Genomic DNA, 16,122 nt, shown 5'->3' with positions numbered 1-16,122 from the left:
AAATTAAAGACCCCCAATGAGTCCGACCCACTCCCCCTAAAAGGAGCCTTACTCAATGCCAGATCCCTGGCCGCTCACCCCACCGAAATTGCTGACACCATCCTAACTCATGATCGTGACTTCCTTGCCCTAACGGAAACATGGCTACATGAGGCCTCAGGTCCACATTTATCGCTAGCCATTCCTGCCAACTACTCCATCCTTAGAGCTGACAGACCTAATGGTAAAGGAGGAGGCGTAGCTCTCATTTCCAAATCACCACTAGGCTGCAGACCAGTCTCCACACTAGCACTCAAATCCTGTGAGTTACTCACAATCAAGTTACAAACTTCCCCCACAAGCACGATTACACTACACCTCATATACAGACCCCCAGGCCTCCCGGGGACCGTCGAGGAAGACATTACAGCACTCATCACTGAAAACTGCAAGCCACTAGCACAAACTACCATCCTCGGCGACTTCAATTTAGGTTACGACGACGCTAAGGACGCACCAGCCGCATCCTTAGCAAACGCCCTAACTGAGCATGGATTCGCTCAACTCAGTCTCTCACCGACTCACCAGAAAGGTAGAATTCTCGACTGGGTAGCAACTCTTAACTGTAACACCACATGTAAGGACCCCCAACCTCTCACATGGACAGATCATTACCTTATCCCACTTGAAATTCACACCATGCAGACCACGCCTAAGAATCACCCCCTGGGACCAGCCTGCCCAACCAGAAACAAGCGTAACATCACTGCCGAAGCCCTATTACCCCTGGTCCTACCTACCCTTAACGCCCTACCGGACAACGCTGACCTTAACTTACTAGTTGACACCTTAAACAACTCCATGGCTACCGCCATTGATACCATTGCCCCTTTGAAACTACGTAAAAGCAAAGCAATAAACCACCTGAACTCGTGGTACACTCCCGAACTCAAACTACTCAGGAAAAAGAAAAGCAAACTAGAATCACTATGGAAAACTAACCCTTCACCTGAAAACAAATCCAATCTCAAGAAAATCTCCGCGCTATACAAAAATGAAATAATTTGCACCAAAAAAGATGCCTACAACGTCAGGATTGATCGGGCAGGCTCTTCCACCAAAGAATTATTTAAAATTCCAAAGGAGCTAGAAAACCCCAACCCCCCTCCAGACAACTGCTCAAAACATAAACCCTTGTGCACCAGCATCCAGAATGCCCTCAACAACAAAATCACAGGGCTCCAGACCAAAATTGTGAATAAACGTCAACAACTCTCCAGCAACAAAACCACTAACCCTAGCTTAAGCCCACCTACATCTAACAAAGCCAACATAGGCTTCACCTTTAAGAAAGTGACCATCTTAGAAGTCCAAAAAATTATCACTTCCCTAAAACCTAATTGCAAAGGGGACAGCTGCCCTGCCCAAATAATAAAAGATGCTGCCAGAGACCTCTCCCCCTTTATCACTAAGCTAATCAACCTTTCGTTTGCCAACAATTCTGTCCCCAACAACCTAAAACAATCTTGGGTGCTCCCTCTCCTAAATAAACAATCCCTAGACCCAGCCATACCAACCAATTATAGACCCATCACCACTGTCCCGTTTCTGTTAAAAATCCTGGACTGAGTCGCCTACATCCAGATTCAGGAGTACCTGGAATCGAACAAACTGCTGGGTATACGTCAATCTGGCTTCAGACCTCAACATGGAACTGAAACCGCTCTGGTTGACCTCAAAAGCCAGATTGATGAAATCAAAGACAAAGGCAATGCAGCCATCCTACTTCTCTTAGACCTCTCAGCGGCCTTCGATTTAGTCGACCATGAAATCCTATGCAACCACCTATCCATCGCTGCCCACTTCTCCTCCTCTGCCTCCGCATGGATACAATCCTTCCTAGCGAATAGAACCATGCGAGTCTTCTCCACAATAGCCGCTGCTGACCCGATCCCCATCACCTGCGGAGTCCCACAAGGTTCCTGTGTCTCCCCCACATTGTATAATATATTTAGGAAGCCTCTATTCGACAACTTGGACCATCTGGGTGTCACCTACACCAACTATGCAGTTGACACCCAGATTCTCCTCACCATCTCAGGCAACTACAATGCGGATGTCACTCGGATTAAAAAAATCTTCTCCATCATTCAGGCATGGATGGCCACCCACGGCCTCTGCCTGAATGATGAGAAGACGGAGCTTCTGCTGGTCGGTTCTCCTAATAACCTGTCTAAACTCAGCCCCAGTTACAAGAACATCATCATAGACGGTAACACCATCCCTATCGCTAAAAGTGTGAAAACCTTAGGTTTCCACCTTGACGCCAACACCAACCTCGCCAAACAAATCAACTGAACCGCCTCGGCCACTGCATATACAGGTAAGCTAATCAGGGCTAGCAGACCCTTCCTATCCCCCCCGACAGCTGCCTCACTCTGACCAGAGCACTCATTCAATCCAAACTAGACTATTGCAACAGCCTGTACCTAGGAGCCAACCAATCCATAATTAACAAACTCCAGGTTCTCCAGAACAATGCTCTACGCGCCGCACTCAACATCCCAAGGCGTGAACACATCTCTACAACCAGGAAAGCATGCAAATGGCTCTCCATACAGCAATAAATCGACCTCAAAACTATCTGCCTCACTTATAAGGCCTTAAATAATCTAGCCCCACCGTACCTCTCCAACAAATTTACTTTAAAATCTTCATCCAGAACCACCAGATCAACCAACTCCTTAAGCCTACTAGTGCCCAGATTCGCCTTAACAAGAGCAGGAGGCGCTAGCTTCACTGTGCTAGCCACCCAACTTTGGAACACCTTACCACTCAAAATTAAAACCACTGAGTCCTTCCCGATCTTTAGGAAACTGGTTATTGGCTGGCTACTGAACAATGAGTAGCTTTTACCCTCATCTCCAACCACACCTGTATTATATGTAAATTGTCATATCATGTAAATCCTTCTTTGTAAATTTGATGTACCCTGTAAATGTTAATACATATTTCATGACTGTAACCGTATCCTTATAGCGCCCTTCTACCCACGGGTCCGGAGCGCTCTACAAACAAATTAAACAAACATTAAATTAAAATCTTTATCTGCAATGGCGCAGTCTCTCCAAATTAAAAAGCTCCACATTCTTAAACTGCACCAGTGACCAGAAAGAGGACATTTAAACATGCGGAAACAACTTCCTAATTCTAAAATAAATGTACAATAATAAAACACACACCTTCATCTTACCTTCGGAGTAAACAGTACCAAAGCATTATCATTATCTCGGAGATGCGACTTCACAAGTAGTCTCAACCAAAGGGTTAACATATCCTGACTAATTTGGATTTATTGGCACCTTTATTGGTACTCAGCACACCAGGTCAGATTCTCAATATTTCAGCTTGGGCATCTGAGAAAGCAGCAAACAGTGGCATTCCCATTTCCCAGCTAGAAGATGCTAAGCAACGTTACCCTTTGTTAAACCTCCTTTAGGGATACATATTAGGCCATATTTTAGTGTATCTGACACAGCCCTTTCCAGCCTTCACCTTTCTATCTCAAACACTCTTTATCTCCTTGCTCCTGCCATGAGGATCCGCCTGAAGCCTGCTGCCAAGTGCAACTCTTGGTAGGACTCCGGCCTGGCCACTCAAACACAAGTGCTGAGTAGCTGAGCGGAAGGGGAGCTTCGGGCGCACCCTCCGACAAACTGGCCTGCTGCCTGCTCCAAAGGCAATACAGACTCTCCATCTGCTCTAAAAAGAGGGTCCATATTCAAGCCTGCATCTCTGCGGCCTCTAATAACAGAGCCAAACTTTTTAAAATCTGCAAGGAGCTGGCCAATCCTATTGCAGTCTCCACCTCTTCTACTCTCACCCAGGCCCTCTGCACGCTCTGGCTTCTCATTTACCACTCAAACCCTGGACATCCTGTCCGCACTCTCCTTTGTGTCTCATCTCTCCCTCTACCTCTCTCAGCCCTCCTTGGCCACCTCTCACCTCTCCTTCTCGCCTCCCTCTCTCCTATAACACGTGATGATATTTTTTAGCCAAGTCCGGTCTATAAAAGTGTCATCCATACAGGTGACCTCTTGCTCCTCCAGAACCATTAAGGACAACATTGTTTCTCTTGCTCCAGCCCTGGCCGATTTCTGTAATCACTCCTTCGCCGCTGGATTTTCCCTTCTCAAGCAATCTATTGTGCATGTGCTACTAAAAAAAGCCTTCTGCCGACCACTTCCGTCTGGCTAACTATCACCCGATCTCTATCACTTCTTTCCTGGGCAAACTCCTAGAGAAGTTGGCTATCTCCCAACTAACTCTCCACACCGAATCTGTTGGTTGTCTCCATAACCATAAGACTGGCTTCAGAGCAGCCAGAGGTACAGAAATTGCTCTCTAACCTCGACTCCAGCAATACCGCTGTCCTCATCCTTGACATTTCATCTGCTTTTGACACGGTCAATCACGCCATCCTGATTAACCGACTCTGCAAGAACCTGGGCATCACGGATCAGGCCCTGGCATGGCTGACTCCTTCCTCTTGGACCGACCCTCCCAGATCCAGCTTGGGCCCTTTCTCTCCCCCACCTCGCTCTCCACATGTGGTGTTTCTCAGGGCTCTATCCTCTTACCCTGGTCTTCAAAGTCTATCTAGCCCCTTTGCCCCTCGTGTTCTCTACCTTCTCCTCTAACTTTCAGTGTTTTGCCGATGAAACACAGCTCTCTTTCACGCTATCCTTGGCCTCCTCCCCCGCCTCGCTCATTCCTGACTGTCTATTCAGGCATGGTCCGCCTCCAACGATCTCTGCCTTAATGCTAGTAAGACAGAGATCCTCCTCATTGGGACCCCTGTGCCCGCATTTCCTCTGGCCGCCCTCCCTGGGCCCTCTTCCTTAACCCCCTGTGAGGCAAAAAACCTTGGGGTCATCTTCGACTCCAGTCTCTCCTTCTCCCCCCACATCACAGACCTTGTCAAAAATGGCACCTCTTCAGAGCCATTCTCCCTTTCCTTGCCTTCCCCCAGAAGCTCACTGTCTCCAGAGCCCTGGTTCTCTCTAGGCTAGACTGCTGCAACGGTTTCTTTCTCAATCTGCCTAACTCTACTCTTCGCCCTCTGCAACTTATCCAGAACAGGACCGTTAGATGAATCCTTGGCCTCAAGCCCAGGGACTGCATCTCTCCGGCCCTGAAATCCCTTCACTGGCTCCCGGTGGCTGTAAGGATCAAGTTCAAGATCCTATGCATCGTCTACAAGGCTTGAGGCTGTGGCCCTCACTATCTTCAACTCACTCTTTCTAAATAGCTTTCTGCTAGAGCCATCTGCTCATCTACCTCTCTGTCGGTCAGTCGCTTTTCCAATCAGAGTCGGGGGCTGGGGGGTTGGGTCTCTTTCCTCTGCAGGAGACTCTCTCTGGAACGGCCTCCCTGCCTCTCTCCATCTTGAGCCTGATCTCCTTAAGTTCCGGAAGCACCTCAAGACATTTATTTTCTCCTCTTATTTCTCTCTCCCTCTCCCCTGCTAACCTACCCTTGCTCCTGCTGCTCCTACTCTGCTGACTGGCAGCTTGGTGCCTCCTGAGTCTTACAGGGCACCATACCACCCCCACCCGGACCGGTCCACCTGCACGTGCCACCTGGCCCACCTTACACTGCCACCTGCCCTATCTTGCACTTCCTGGCTGGGATTGCATCCTGTTGTCCCAGCCTCCCTCACACTTAACTCTGAGCCTGCTGCCCTGGTTGCACTTACCCTTGCACCTCCTCCCCTGCACTTCTCGTTGCACACTTGTACGATCTGAATGTCATGAGGCCTAGTAAGATAGTTTGTCTTGTCTTCCCTTTGTTCCCCTTCCTTGCCTTGGTGCGCCTTGAAACACTTGCGTCTAGGTGCATAAAAACAACATTTAGTGGATGGCAGAGAGCTTGCTCTTCCAGACTGTCACTGCGCACATCAAATGTTTCCGCCGCTGATGCTGACTTCTCCTCAGGCAGCTTCAATAAATCTAATGTGCTAGGGAATGATGACAAAGGGGTGGGGCCAGCCTTTCATCTTTTTTAGCTCTCTGCCTCCTGAAGAATCATGTTGTGCCACGTCATCTGCACAGTCCCCAAAGTCTCTTTCACAACCATTTCAAGGGATCCTCCATCACCCCACCATGACCCACGACATCAGCTCCACCAGCCCCATCAACAGTCTCAGCTTGTGTGGGAGTTAGGTAAGTATTCTGAATCACTATTCTCTTCAAATCCTAAATAGAAGAGGAGTTCACCATCCACATTCCATCCAAAGCAGCAAGATTAATGTATCACCAACGATTCACACCACAAAAATTAACCAGGATATTTGGACAGCCCACATTCGTCACCAGGTGAGGGGGCCTCTTGGTGGTATTGACATTCACAGATATTTAGTTATACCAAATTCAACTAAACTGTACTAGTTTCATCGACCTCGGGAAGCAGGCAGGATTGAACTTGTGGCCACGAGTTCAAACACAGATCCCTCAAAAGAACACAATAACCCACTGAGTCAGAGACTGGCCACATACTGCTGTCCTGCAATTTTTTAAAATAAAAAAAAACAATAAACTGGTGCAAATGAAAAGTAACCCAAAAGGTACATAAAATGTTACTAAAATTAAATTGTTCAAAATAGAACAAAACATAAAATGCTATTAAAAATAAACTTCTACTAACAAGAAAAACAAAGAAAGGTTAGTACAAATAAATTAAAAACTTTATAGAACAAAGTAAGGCTCTCGAAATGATTAAACACCAAATAAGTAAAGGTTCCCAATGAAAACATTCAACCAAAAAGGACAAAAGGTTTCCATAACAGGGGGAATAAACAACTAACAATAGGAACGAAAGTTTGACAAAAAGAACTCCAACTATTAGAGATGGTTAGATGTAATACTACTGTTTGAATTACAAACCGCCATCAAATTGACAGAAGGTTTTGCCATTACCAACACTAGGCACTGAACAGCTAGTAAATAGCCCTGGCTCACCCAACTTACACATCTCCCCACTTTCTGCACTACCTCAGACTTTACACAGCTTGCAGCGTCGCATTCTTTTGCCTATCACCATGCATGCCAACCTAAACTCTGGTGTACTTCTTGGAGACTAATCAGACCGTTTTTGTTATTGTGATAAATATTCCTTTTTCTTGCTCTTGGCTCTGGCCATGTTCAAAACTATGGCAACGTGATTTCGAATATCTTCTCCCATGACAAAAGGCTGACCTCTTGCACCATGTGTATGCTGTTGAGAAATGTAGCTTTAGTTTTTGTAGCAGCCGTTTACCTTTTTGCTTTCCATGCACGTGGGTAGTTGAATTGTCTTATTGTGGACAGAAGCAGGACTAATCTGAATTTTAACAATCCCAAGCAAAGGCCAACAGCAACACACAAAATCTAGTGAAACAATGATTCCATTTCCATTCACACATGGACAACGTTTTGTAGTTAGTTTTGACATGTAATTCAGCTCCTTTACACAGAAGGCCATTTCTTAACCAATTAACACAGCACCCAATTTACATTCAAGCAAATGTGATTCGGGCTAAGGAACCAGGTTATGGAGGCACGAGTCAGCCTATCTCTGGACACGTCCTCTGGGGCAATGGCCTGCTGGATCTAGTGACCAGTTAGCCCACACGGTGTGCAGAACCATCTGTGGACCACCTTAAACATAATATACGTGCCTCTATCCTCTTTTGGCACGGCTAGTTTCAAAACATTTTTACCATTCTTTTTTATACACCGAAATTTTCAAGTCCAACACTTTGGCCTGTTGAACAGCTCCTACGGGATTGTGAGTTTTAAGTGCTCGGTATTACAGATAGGTAAAACAATGCGTGAATATCTTTGATAGCTGTGACTCATAAGGGCTGTCCTCATCGGGGATACCATATCTATAGCCAATATGTCGTTCAGTTTGCCACTCTGTTTGCACCTTAATATAAATGAGCCCACCCAAAAAGATCAACATTCACTGAATGACGTGTTTCTGAGTTATCCAATGGGCGTGCAACACATCCTTCATAAAGACAAGAATAATCAATCGCATGACATTAAATCACTTCTTCATTGGTTCCACGCGACTAAAATAATCAGCTATTAGCACTGCATGAATCACATCTTCCCACCCTCTGCCTACTTAATTTCTTACACATTCTGTTCCCATGTGAACACACATACATAAAGGGCTGGCATACCTTGAAGAGGGACGTCAATGCTCACATGGGCCCGCTCCTGTAACGAGCTGCAAGCCACAGCTTTGGCATTTTTCCGTTCAGCCATAATCTGTCCAAGAAACAGGAGATGGAATTATAAAACAATTGGCAAAACCATAGAAGACTGTTCTATTTCAAACTATCTGAATGTATGCAGGCACGTACAAGAATGTCTGCTACCTAGCAGAGATGCCATTTGGTGCTCCCCTCCCCGTACAGTGGAGCAAGGTGCTATGGCGTTAGGACCAAAATGGCTCGCCTCGGCTAGCCGAGTGCTAGACAGAATTATAGCAGGTAATTCTCCCCATGGGTGCAGAGTACACAGGGGACAAGGGAGCAATTGCACTGGCTGCTCTTGAGCAACAGGGGGCAGGCGTGCTTCTTCCATGGAGATCCAAAACGTTTGGACAAGGAATCCTGCAAGGGCTCCACACTGAAGAAATGCAGGCCCTTGTGCAGAAGTGCATGGCACGGGTTTTTCCCAGCTGCTGCTTTTTCAAACCCACATAGAAGGCTCTGCAGGTGCAAGAAGGTGTCACAGCTGCGTATGCCTCTCGGCGACAAATCATGTGTTCACACTGTCTTTATTTGCGAAAATGCAACGCTAATCGATAGCAGTTTAATCAGTGGCTGCAGAAGACACTGAACAGCATCATAATTGCCTTTTCTTCTAAAAATCTCTCCTCTGCTCAAATGTGACGCTAGATTGTGCAAACGTAGTGCACATCATATATAACAAGATGCCTGTCTTTGTCAAACTGTGAATACAAGCGTAGTTTATCATAAAAGCTCTTCATGAGGTGTTCAAGTCTTGAGTTTAAGAAAGACCTATAGAGTAGTCTATGGAGATCTCAGTCCATTTCCAGGTGTGGAATAATCAAACCTTCCTGGCTTTTAGGCTCCTTGTGTTGCATTGTGAGATTTATGGTCAGGCATTTATAATGTGTACAGGAATGCAAAATGAGGTCTGCTAAAAATGCCAGGATTTACAGAAATTGGCTTTAGAGCTGTTTTTCTGCAAATGTTTAACAAACAATAGTGTTCGTGGAATAGTGTTTAGGTGAAGTATATGAGCAGTAGAAGACAGCCTTATTAGATTTGGTGGCCCTTACAATGCTCATATTGAAAACACTCTTGTCTACAATGGTTGGCGGGGCATGACCCATCACCCATTATAGAGGCGGCCAGCCAGAACATTGAAAACAGTAAGCTCTTCTGCAGCAGCAGCAAACAGAAATTACTGAGGTTAGTTGACCTGGCCATTTAGGCGTATGATGGATGTGCATGTGCTTCATTTAATTGTTGGGCAACTTTTTTTTTATTTTTATTATTTTAGAGTCAGTCAACTGTTACCTAACAACCAAAATGTTTTTGCCCTGAAGAAGGCTGGGTTTATTGAAAAAGGGCAAAAACCCTGGAACAGAAGCTCGAGTGGGCATCTGGAACTCTAACATCAGACCAAATGTACCTTTTTACTATGGTTATGTACTTATCATTACTAGGTGTTAAAATACTTCTTTGCTAGAGTTTTGCATAGGCTCTTCTATGTGTGTGTGTTAGGATTCCCACTGATCCTATGCATGAAATAATTGTGTGGGTTGACCTCAAAATAACCTACCATATCATATATCTTATCAGGTATGTGACGTTAATGGCAAAGCAAACATGAGTGTTCTTACGTGGCCAATTAGTCCTACATTGGTGCAGCCATTCTGGTTCTATGTCTATAGGCCACACACAAAAGATTGCACCTGTGATTGTAGCACAAAAGGCTACATTCCGCATGGTGTGACCTTATGTGTGCAGCTCTCTCCTGGTCCTTGTTGGGGGATTAACCCCCCGAACCCATATAACCCGGTATGCAGTACCCTCCGCCAGCCCCTCCTCCACTTACCTGCTGCAGTCTCGGCTTCTGTGTTCCCTTCAGCGCTCCAGCAGAGCGCTGCGCCAGACACGCGGGGCACAGCACAGCACTCTTTTGTGCACATTCTTTTGTGCCCCAGGCTTCCAGCATGGGCATGTATGGGCACAGTCAGCATGACAATGTTATGCTGGAATATATTGTCGGCAAAGGCATCATATAAAAATGCTTCTGTGCACTGTTGGCGACTTGGATCTATTGTTTTTTAATGGGTTGTCTACAAAACGGATTGTAAACAGTCTGGCTTTTTAGCCAATTTATCTAAATTAGTGTGCAGTAAAATTGACTATTTGATCCAATTATTTATTCTTAAATTTCTTGCGAGCAGAACCTCACCAAAAGTCCCTTTATTCGATCGGGACCCCTTGCCAGGCTCGGTCGCTTAGGTTGATTAGTACCCGGCGAGGGCGCAATCAGAATGAGAGAACCATTCTGATTGGCCCTCGCCGAGGCACTAGCTGGCCGGGAATCCCTCGGCCTGGATTCCACGGCCATTGTTCCCGGCGGGGGGCGTGGCAGCCCCTCAGCCAATGAGGAGGCTTGAAGCGGGGCCATCCCCTGCTCTGAGCCTCCACGGCTGAGAAGCTGCCTTCGCTCCCTGCCGGGGACTCGGGTAAGTTTTTTGGTTTTTTTTGTTTCCCCACCAAGTAGTGATCGCAAATGTGTAGTTTGGTAGCAACATGTTGCTCACAGCACTATAAAATGTTGTTCGGCAGTTGCTACGGGTAACAGTGTGGAGGCCAAAAAGCAGGAAGTGCTAAAGTGATGTGACAAATGGCAGTATAGGATGAGCCAGAAAAGTGAGCGAAAGCTAGCTTGTCAGTCTGTCCAAGCAGGAAGGTATGACATAGCACTTGTTATCGAGGCATTATCAAGAAAGGCTGTATGGCAGAGATGAACAAGTTACTTTACCTGGTAACGTTCTTTCGATAGGATGGTCCGACGACGTATTCCATATCTATGACAGGTAATGTCCACAGCTGTGCTGCTTCGGAAAATCTTTGGAGTCTGCGTCCTGCATCGATGACGTCGATGCGCCGTCCCCGAGGACATCCTCCGATGGCTGACGTCACCCGATGTGATAAGTAGGACGCACGACTTCCATAGCCTCAGTTATAGTTTTTTCTCCAGAACGTGTGCCACCAGTATTCTGCCAGTCAGACACACAAGGCCTTGCGGAACGCAAGCTGCAATCGCAAAAGAAATTCTGCAGCGGGGAAGGCAGGAAGGGAGCGATATGGAATACGCCGTCAGACCATCCCATCGAAAGAACGTTACCAGGTAAGAAAGTAACTTGTTCTTCGAGGGGATTGGGTCCTTCGATGTATTCCATATCTATGACAGACTCCCAAAGCAGTACCAAGCAAGGAGGTGGGAAAGAATTTAGAAATACAAATTTAGCATGCCCAATCAAATTGCGGAATAGAGAACTGCCTTGCCAAAGGCCAGATCTTCCCCTCTGATGGAATCGAGGGAGTAGTGACGTACAAAAGTATGTACTGAAGCCCAGGTGGCTGCATCACAGATGTGACGAATAGGAACTCCCCTCTGCAGGGAAGTAGACGCAGCCACTCCCCTGGTAGAATGGGCCCGCAAGCCAGCCGGAGGGTCCTTACCCGCCAAGCGGTAACACTCGGAGATAGCTAAAATAATCCAACGAGACAAAGTCTGTTTCGTCACAGCTTGTCCCAAACGCTTTCCGGCGTAACCAATGAAAAGTTGATCGTCCACTCTGACCCGGGACATGTGCGAATTATAAAAGCTCAAGGCTCTCCGAGGATCAAGCCTATGGAGCCTCTCCTCTTCCTTACCAGGATGTGGAGGAGGATAGAACGCCGGAAGAACAACCTTCTGGCTCAAATGAAATTCCGAAACCACCTACGGAAAAAAAGAAGGACGAACTCTGAGGACAACCCTGTCCTTATGAAACACAGTGAAGGGTGGCTTAACTGAAAGTGCCTGTAACTCACTCTGCGAGCGGAAGTAACCGCAACCAAAAACACAGTTTTCAGAGTTAACAGCCTCAATGGGCAAGAATGTAAAGGCTCAAACGGAGAACCCATAAGAAACTTAAGAACAAGGTTCAAATCCCAACCTGGCACCAGAAAAGGTGATGGAGGGAACACATTAGTGAGCCCTTTCAAAAACTGCGAAATTAAAGGAATCCTAAAATAGGGACACTCTTCAGACGAGCGCTTAAATATGGACAGCGCCGCCAGGTAACCTTTAATGGTCCCCACTTGCAAGCCCCTGTGGGCCAAAGAAAGCAAAAAAGACAGAACCATGGGAATGTCACAATCAAAAGGATCCACATTCTTAACTCTGCACCAGTCGCAGAACTTTCTCCAACGGCAACGGTACAGAGACTTTGTTGCCGTCCGCCTGGCCGAGAGCAACACCTCCATCACGTCTTCAGGGAGGTCCCAATCATTATACCTCAACCTTTCAGAAGCCAAGCGTGAAGGTTGAGGGATCTGACCTCTGGATGGAGAAACTGACCTCCCTCCCGTGAGAGCAGATCGTCTCGGTAGGGAAGACGACATGGAGGGCAGATGGACAAGTCGAGAAGGTCCGGGTTCCACGTCCTCCGGGCCTACGCCGGAGCAATGAGGATCATCCGGGAACTGAACCTCCGTAACCTCCGCAGCACTTGCGGGATGACGGGGACTGGAGGAAACGCGTACAGCAGCGGGAATTACCACTCTACCACGAACGCGTCTCCTAAGGCTCCTTTTGGAGGAAATTCCCGCGAGCAAAACCTTTCGCACTTCCAGTTCACACTGGAGGCGAAGAGATCCACTTGAGGGGTCCCCCAAAGAGCGAAGATCTCCAGGAGAATCTCCTGAGCCAGCTCCCACACGTGAGAGATCGTGCTCTGCCTGCTCAGAGCGTCCGCCGTCTCGTTGTCGTCTCCGGCCAGATGAACCGCCGAGATCGAAACTTCCTGCTGGATGGCCCAGAACTCGAGCTGCATCGCCTCCCTGCACAGCGGAAGTGACCCTGCCCCCCCCTTTTTGTTGAGGTAGTGCATGGCCACCATGTTGTCCATTAGAATCAGGACACACTTTCCACGCACAGTCGGCAGAAAAGCCTTCAGGGCTAGTCTGACGGCCCTCAGCTCCAACAGATTGATATGGAGTCTGGACTCCGACGGAGACCAACGACCGCTGACTGTCAACTCGTTGGCATGAGCTCCCCATCCCGTAAGGGATGCGTCCGTCACGATCGTCACCTCCGGCCAGGGCAGCCAAAATGGGGCCCCCTTCATCAGATTGCCCTCGATGGCCCACCATAGAAGGTCTCAGGCTACTGAGGGCGGCACCTGAACAGGGTCCGACAGCCTGCCGGAGGACTGCGACCACTGGAGCTTGAGTGCCCACTGCAAAGATCTCATTCGCAGACGAGCCTCTGGCACCAGAAGAATGCAGGATGCCATGAGGCCGAGCAGTCTCAAGAACTCGGAGGCTGGGAGATCCTGGGCAAATTGAAACTTCTTCACCATCTGCTGAATGTGAAGAGCCCTCACCTGAGGAGGAAAACACTGCCCCAGGGACGTGTCGAGCACTGCTCAGATGTACTGGAGCCGCTGCGTTGGTGTCAAATGGGACTTCTTTAAATTGAGGGAGAAGCCCAGCCTATGAAGGGAGTGGCAGATGATCCAGGACTTGCTCGGGAGAGCTCCCCCTGATCAACCAATCGTCCAGGTAGGGGTAGACGTGAATCCCCCCTTTCCTGAGATGCGCTGCCACCACCACCATGAGCTTGGTGAAAACCCTCGGGCGGAGGTCAATCCGAACGGCAGGACCCGAAACTGAAAGTGCGAGTCGCCAACCGCGAACCTCAGGTACTTCTTGTGCTTGGGATGGATCTGCACATGGAAGTAAGCATCCTTGAGGTCGAGAGACACCAACCAGTCCTGAAGTTGAAGGGCCTGGAGGACTTGAGAAAGAGTCACCATCTTGAACTTGTCCTTCCTGAGGAGTTTGTTCAAACCGCGAAAAGTCCATGATGGGTCTCAATCCCCCGTCTTTCTTCGAAACCAAAAAATAAGGGGAATACCATCCCTTTTTCCTCTCTGCTACAGGCACAAGTTCTATGGCGCCTTTCTCCAGCAGGGCTTGAATTTCCTGCGCAAGGAGCGGATCCGGACACTTCAAGAGAGGTTCCCTGGTGGATTGTCGTGAGGCCTCTGCCGAAAAGGAAGACAGTAGCCGTGGGTTATGATCTCCAGAACCCACACATCCGAAGTAATGGCTCGCCACTCTACAAGATGCTTCTCCAGCCTTCCCCCAACCGGCGAACCATGGGACCTGGCCTCATGACTGAGTGGTAGCGGCTGCGGCGTTGCCTGAGGGCAAAGGGGCAACTGCCCGAGCGGCCTTGGCACCTCGAGTACCTTTATTTCCACCTCTGGCACTCTTACGATGGCCTCTTTGACTGCTAGCTCCCCTCACTTTACTGAAGGACGAGTAATAGCGAAAGGAACCTCCCCTCCATTGCTGTCGCCTAGGACGAAAAGGCAGATGTTGGTGAACTGCAGCGCCCAACAACTTTGCTGCAGCTTTGGAGGTCTGCAACCTCTCAAGGCTCTCGTCAGCCTTGCTGCCAAAAAGGTGTTCACCGTCAAAGGGAATGTTGAGGAGCCGGGACTGCACATCAGGAGCGAACCCAGACTTCCGCAACCACGCAAACCTGCGCATTACGGTGCTTGCCGCCATGGACCGGCTGACACAATCTGCCAAGTCCAAACCCGACTGAACGGCCTCACACATGGCATCCTTGCCATCCTGAACCATAGCAAGGAAACCATCCCGTTCGTCCCCTTCGGGAATATGTTCAGCCGCTAATGCAACACAGTTCCACAGAGTGTGTGTGAAACGAGACAAAGCACATATGGAGTTGGCCGCCTGAAGCGCCATACCCCCCGAAGAAAACACTTTCTTCGCCCAGCCGTCAAAACGTTTGTCGTCCCTATCTGGAGGGATGGTAGGATACGACGCCTGCTTTGCCGGGGCCGTAGCCGCCTGCACCACCAAACTCTCCGGAGTGGGGTGCCTGGACAAGTAGCAGGGGTCGCTACTGGCTGGACGGTATTTTCGCGACAAAGACTTGCCCACTGCCGGGAGACTCTCCGGAGCAGTCCAAGCCGCCGCCACCCTTCTCTGCAGAGCCATATGAAACGGCAAAACCGGGTCAGTGGGGGGACCGAGATCAAGGATGTCCGTGAGATCATCCTGAACGAACTCCCCTGGGGGAGCTGACCAACCCAAATACTCGGTGACCCGAGACATAAGGCGCCGATATGAAGAATCGGCATGAGTGCCAGGCTCCGGCCTACAAAACTCCACCTCCGGAGAGGTGTCCAGTCCACTGGCATCATGCAGTGACTGCCTCAGGTCATCAAACTGGCTACGGCCCGAGATAAGCTCATCTGGAACCGTAACCGGAACCAAGCTGTCATCAGAGATTTCATCACCCTCTGAAATGTACTCCAGGCGGGGAGAGGAAGACCTCTGGGGACCAAAGCAGTGCCTGACCTTAGCCAGAGCCCTTCTAGGGGCAAACCCCTTGCCACAGGGCCCCTCCGACACCACCGCCTCGAAAGGCGTCGAGGGCGCCGAACGAGTCGGTGCCGGCGTCGACAGAAAAGGAGTCGACGTCGAGCAAATCGGCGTCGACGTCAGCTGCAGCGCCGCCAGCATCAGCGGTGTCGACACAGGCCTGAGAGCCGGAGCTCCGAGCGTGTCTCTCGACGACCTAGGCACCGACGGCGTCGACGACCCCCTCGGAGGCGGAGCCTCGAGAGAAATCGTCGACGACCTCGGCGCCACAGGCGTTGACGTCTTCTCCGAAGACGGCACAGGATCACGCGGTCTCGAGCGCGTCGAGGCCCGGGACCTGGAACGGCCATGGCGAGAACGTCTACCCTTGTCCGAGCGGGACTTCTCCCGCGAGCCGTGCCGACCACCCGAGC

At 49.0% G+C, this 16,122-nt stretch overlaps 1 protein-coding gene across 11 annotated transcripts in view; it reads right to left on the bottom strand.

Annotated features, from left to right (window-relative positions):
- The window catches only part of APBB2 (amyloid beta precursor protein binding family B member 2), a 1,500,548-nt gene that overhangs the window by 76,167 nt on the left and 1,408,259 nt on the right, over positions 1–16,122 (bottom strand). For all 11 annotated transcript variants that reach the window (XM_069631754.1, XM_069631756.1, XM_069631760.1 and 8 more), the window contains one exon: positions 8,210–8,297. In XM_069631754.1, coding sequence (XP_069487855.1) covers positions 8,210–8,297 — 88 coding nt within the window. The remainder of the gene's footprint in view (positions 1–8,209; positions 8,298–16,122) is intronic.

This window comes from Ambystoma mexicanum, chromosome 6q (genome assembly GCF_040938575.1).
Source record: "Ambystoma mexicanum isolate Mex_15411 chromosome 6q, UKY_AmexF1_1, whole genome shotgun sequence".
In the NCBI taxonomy this organism is placed as follows: Eukaryota; Metazoa; Chordata; class Amphibia; order Caudata; family Ambystomatidae; genus Ambystoma; species Ambystoma mexicanum.
The sequence above is the reverse complement of the archived record's forward strand: the minus strand, read 5'-3'. Positions and strand labels throughout refer to the sequence as shown.